Source organism: Salmo salar, unplaced genomic scaffold, assembly GCF_905237065.1.
Source record: "Salmo salar unplaced genomic scaffold, Ssal_v3.1, whole genome shotgun sequence".
NCBI classification, from domain to species: Eukaryota; Metazoa; Chordata; class Actinopteri; order Salmoniformes; family Salmonidae; genus Salmo; species Salmo salar.
In genome coordinates this window covers 9,277-15,000 of record NW_025548060.1, presented here as the reverse complement: position 1 = coordinate 15,000, position 5,724 = coordinate 9,277, and the positions used below count along the sequence as shown (strand labels likewise).

General features: G+C 44.6%; 1 protein-coding gene across 1 annotated transcript in view; it reads left to right on the top strand.

The window, feature by feature from the left end:
- LOC106595369 (uncharacterized protein C11orf98-like) overlaps positions 1 to 1,630 on the top strand; it is a 2,662-nt gene extending 1,032 nt beyond the window's left edge. The window contains exons 3-4 of the mRNA XM_045711889.1: positions 658 to 755; positions 1,119 to 1,630. Of these exons, the coding sequence (XP_045567845.1) occupies positions 658 to 755; positions 1,119 to 1,231 (211 nt within the window). The 3' untranslated portion in view covers positions 1,232 to 1,630. The remainder of the gene's footprint in view (positions 1 to 657; positions 756 to 1,118) is intronic.
- The last annotated feature ends 4,094 nt before the right edge of the window (positions 1,631 to 5,724 follow it).

Genomic DNA, 5,724 nt, shown 5'->3' with positions numbered 1-5,724 from the left:
GTTGTCCAGGATCCAGACCAGGTGAAGGGTTGTGGTTGTCCAGGATCCTGACCAGGTGAGGTGTTATTGTTGTCCAGGATCCTGACCAGGTGAAGTGGTATTGTTGTCCAGGATCCTGACCAGGTGAAGTGGTATTGTTGTCCAGGATCCTGACCAGGTGAAGGGTTGTGGTTGTCCAGGATCCAGACCAGGTGAAGGGTTGTGGTTGTCCAGGATCCTGACCAGGTGAAGGGTTGTGGTTGTCCAGGATCCTGACCAGGTGAAGTGGTATTGTTGTCCAGGATCCTGACCAGGTGAAGGGTTGTGGTTGTCCAGGATCCTGACCAGGTGAAGGGTTGTAGTTGTCCAGGATCCTGACCAGGTGAAGTGTTTTGGTTGTCCAGACCAGGTGAAGTGTTGTAGTTGTCCAGGATCCTGACCAGGAAGTGTTATAGTTGTCCAGGATCCTGACCAGGTGAAGTGGTATTGTTATCCAGGATCCTGACCAGGTGAAGTGGTAATAGTTCTGAGTCCTAGGCTGTATGGTAGTAGTACCCAGGTCGTTGTTGCTGTGGTCTGATTGGCTTGTTGACCTGCTTGTGTTTGTTCCTCCGCTCCATCATCCATCATCGCCGTGTTGCAGTCTGAAAGCGTTGTTGTTTTGTCGTCCCTGCTCAGCTCCAGCCCCAGAGCAAACATCACTCTGTCTGGGAAGAAAAAACGCAAGCTGCTCAAACAACTTCAACACATGAAAGCAGAGAAGGCCGCTGTGGAAGGTAAGAAGTGTTCTCGTATCCACTTCCTGAAAGGTTCAACTCTCCAGCCGTCAATCACAATGCGGAGAGGCTGAGTTTAGTCGCTCCTCTCGCGATTGCGGAGAGGCTGAGTTTAGTCGCTCCTCTCGCGATTGCGGAGAGGCTGAGTTTAGTCGCTCCTCTCGCGATTGCGGAGAGGCTGAGTTTAGTCGCTCCTCTCGCGATTGCGGAGAGGCTGAGTTTAGTCGCTCCTCTCGCGATTGCGGAGAGGCTGAGTTTAGTCGCTCCTCTCGCGATTGCGGAGAGGCTGAGTTTAGTCGCCCCTCTCGCGATGCGGAGCGGCTGAGTTTAGTCGGTACATCTGAGATTTCTCTCTCTCCTTAGTTGAGGCAGCCCCGACGAAGGCGAAGGCAGCCCCGACGAAGGCGAAGGCGGCAGCTAGTGACGAGAAAGGGGCTGTGTCCCAGGTGGATGTGGACATGGCAGATATGGAATGAGAAGAGGACTAGAGGAAGATGAGAGACTGTTCTGTTGGCTCCATGTCAATAAGACCAGGCCGGGCCCCATATTCAGACCAGGCCGGGCCCCATATTCAGACCAGGCCGGGCCCCATATTCAGACCAGGCCGGGCCCCATATTCAGACCAGGCCGGGCCCCATATTCAGACCAGGCCGGGCCCCATATTCAGACCAGGCCCCATGTTCAGATCGGACCGGGCCCCATATTCAGACCGGACCGGGCCCCATATTCAGACCGGGCCGGGCCCCATATTCAGACCGGGCCGGGCCCCATATTCAGAAAGCGTGTTTGTGTATCTGAATGCCGTCATTGTAAATAAGAATTTGTTCTTAACTGACTTGCCTCGTTTTTAAATAAAAACAAATGTTAAAAACAGACAGAATTGTGGGGATTGTTTTTCTTTCTCCCCACAACAAAGGAGGCATGAATGTGGAATCTGATCTGGAATCAGTGGCCTCGTTCAAACATGGTGGAAGTTATATTCTGCGTCCAAAATGGCTCTCTGTTCCCTAAGGTCCAAAGTAGTGAATTGTATTGGGGATAGATATCATGTGGGATCGAACCGAATGACTGCAGTCTCACCTCATGCCTGAAGGTAAACCAAGGTGACCTCTTCATGCCTGAAGGTAAACCAAGGTGACCTCTTCATGCCTGAAGGTAAACCAAGGTGACCTGTTAACATGCCTGAAGGTAAACCAAGGTGACCTCTTCATGCCTGTAGGTAAACCAAGGTGACCTCTTCATGCCTGTAGGTAAACCAAGGTGACCTGTTAACATGCCTGAAGGTAAACCAAGGTGACATCTTCATGCCTGAAGGTAAACCAAGGTGACCTGTTAACATGCCTGAAGGTAAACCAAGGTGACCTCTTCATGCCTGAAGGTAAACCAAGGTGACCTCTTCATGCCTGAAGGTAAACCAAGGTGACCTCTTCATGCCTGAAGGTAAACCAAGGTGACCTCTTCATGCCTGAAGGTAAACCAAGGTGACCTCTTCATGCCTGAAGGTATACCAAGGTGACCTCTTCATGCCTGAAGGTAAACCAAGGTGGCCTCTTCATGCCTGTAGGTAAACCAAGGTGACCTCTTCATGCCTGTAGGCAAACCAAGGTGACCTCTTCATGCCTGAAGGTAAACCAAGGTGACCTCTTCATGCCTGTAGGTAAACCAAGGTGACCTCTTCACGCCTGAAGGTAAACCAAGGTGACCTCTTCATGCCTGTAGGTAAACCAAGGTGACCTCTTCATGCCTGTAGGTAAACCAAGGTGACCTCTTCACGCCTGAAGGTAAACCAAGGTGACCTCTTCATGCCTGAAGGTAAACCAAGGTGACCTCTTCACGCCTGTAGGTAAACCAAGGTGACCTCTTCATGCCTGAAGGTAAACCAAGGTGACCTGTTAACATGCCTGTAGGTAAACCAAGGTGACCTCTTCATGCCTGAAGGTAAACCAAGGTGACCTCTTCATGCCTGAAGGTAAACCAAGGTGACCTCTTCATGTCTGAAGGTAAACCAAGGTGGCCTCTTCATGCCTGAAGGTAAACCAAGGTGACCCGTTAACATGCCTGAAGGTAAACCAAGGTGGCCTCTTCATGCCTGAAGGTAAACCAAGGTGACCCGTTAACATGCCTGTAGGTAAACCAAGGTGACCTCTTCATGCCTGAAGGTAAACCAAGGTGACCTCTTCATGCCTGAAGGTAAACCAAGGTGACCTCTTCATGCCTGAAGGTAAACCAAGGTGACCTCTTCATGCCTGAAGGTAAACCAAGGTGACCTCTTCATGCCTGAAGGTAAACCAAGGTGACCTCTTCATGCCTGAAGGTAAACCAAGGTGACCTCTTCATGCCTGTAGGTAAACCAAGGTGACCTCTTCATGCCTGAAGGTAAACCAAGGTGACCTCTTCATGCCTGAAGGTAAACCAAGGTGACCTGTTAACATGCCTGAAGGTAAACCAAGGTGACCTGTTAACATGCCTGTAGGTAAACCAAGGTGACCTCTTCATGCCTGAAGGTAAACCAAGGTGACCTCTTCATGCCTGAAGGTAAACCAAGGTGACCTGTTAACATGCCTGAAGGTAAACCAAGGTGACCTCTTCATGCCTGAAGGTAAACCAAGGTGACCTCTTCATGCCTGAAGGTAAACCAAGGTGATCTCTTCATGCCTGTAGGTAAACCAAGGTGACCTCTTCATGCCTGTAGGTAAACCAAGGTGACCTCTTCATGCCTGTAGGTAAACCAAGGTGACCTGTTAACATGCCTGAAGGTAAACCAAGGTGACCTCTTCATGCCTGAAGGTAAACCAAGGTGACCTGTTAACATGCCTGAAGGTAAACCAAGGTGACCTGTTAACATGCCTGAAGGTAAACCAAGGTGACCTGTTAACATGCCTGAAGGTAAACCAAGGTGACCTCTTCATGCCTGAAGGTAAACCAAGGTGACCTGTTAACATGCCTGAAGGTAAACCAAGGTGACCTGTTAACATGCCTGTAGGTAAACCAAGGTGACCTCTTCATGCCTGAAGGTAAACCAAGGTGATCTCTTCATGCCTGAAGGCAAACCAAGGTGACCTGCTAACATGCCTGAAGGTAAACCAAGGTGACCTCTTCATGCCTGAAGGTAAACCAAGGTGACCTCTTCATGCCTGAAGGTAAACCAAGGTGACCTCTTCATGCCTGTAGGTAAACCAAGGTGACCTCTTCATGCCTGAAGGTAAACCAAGGTGACCTCTTCATGCCTGAAGGTAAACCAAGGTGACCTGCTAACATGCCTGAAGGTAAACCAAGGTGACCTCTTCATGCCTGAAGGTAAACCAAGGTGACCTCTTCATGCCTGAAGGTAAACCAAGGTGACCTCTTCATGCCTGAAGGTAAACCAAGGTGACCTCTTCATGCCTGACGGTAAACCAAGGTGACCTCTTCATGCCTGAAGGTAAACCAAGGTGACCTCTTCATGCCTGAATATATATATAGTAGTAGTAGTGAACTAATATAGTAGTAGTAGTGCACTAATATAGTAGTAGTAGTGCACTAATATAGTAGTAGTAGTGAACTAATATAGTAGTAGTAGTGAACTAATATAGTAGTAGTAGTGAACTAATATAGTAGTAGTAGTGAACTAATATAGTAGTAGTAGTGCACTAATATAGTAGTAGTAGTGCACTATATATTAGTAGTAGTGTACTAATATAGTAGTAGTAGTGCACTATATATTAGTAGTAGTGTACTAATATAGTAGTAGTAGTGCACTATATATTAGTAGTAGTGTACTAATATAGTAGTAGTAGTGCACTAATATAGTAGTAGTAGTGCACTATATAGTAGTAGTAGTACAATATATAGTAGTAGTAGTGCAATATATAGTAGTAGTAGTACAATAGATAGTAGTAGTAGTAGTAGTACACTATATAGTAGTAGTAGTGCACTATTTAGTAGTAGTAGTACACTATATAGTATTAGTACTACACTCTATAGTAGTAGTAGTGCACTAATATAGTAGTAGTAGTGCACTATATAGTAGTAGTAGTACAATATATAGTAGTAGTAGTGCAATATATAGTAGTAGTAGTACAATATATAGTAGTAGTAGTACACTATATAGTAGTAGTAGTGCACTATTTAGTAGTAGTAGTACACTATATAGTATTAGTACTACACTCTATAGTAGTAGTAGTGCACTAATATAGTAGTAGTAGTACACTATATAGTATTAGTACTACACTCTATAGTAGTAGTAGTGCACTATATAGTAGTAGTATTGCACTATATAGTAGTAGTAGTGGAATATATAGTAGTAGTAGTGCACTAATATAGTAGTAGTAGTGCACTAATATAGTAGTAGTAGTGCACTAATATAGTAGTAGTAGTGCACTCTATAGTAGTAGTACTACACTCTATAGTAGTAGTAGTGCACTATATAGTAGTAGTAGTGCAATATATAGTAGTAGTAGTGCACTAATATAGTAGTAGTAGTGCACTCTATAGTAGTAGTACTACACTCTATAGTAGTAGTAGTAGTGCAATATATAGTAGTAGTAGTGAACTAATATAGTAGTAGTAGTGCACTAATATAGTAGTAATAGTGCACTATATATTAGTAGTAGTGTACTAATATAGTAGTAGTAGTGCACTATATATTAGTAGTAGTGTACTAATATAGTAGTAGTAGTGCACTAATATAGTAGTAGTAGTGCACTCTATAGTAGTAGTAGTGCACTAATATAATGGTAGTAGTGCACTATATAGTAGTAGTAGTGCACTAATATAGTAGTAGTAGTGCACTAATATAGTAGTAGTAGTGTACTAATATAGTAGTAGTTGTGCACTATATAGTATTAGTACTACACTCTATAGTAGTAGTAGTGCACTAATATAGTAGTAGTAGTGCACTATATAGTAGTAGTAGTACAATATATAGTAGTAGTAGTGCAATATATAGTAGTAGTAGTACAATATATAGTAGTAGTAGTACACTATAAAG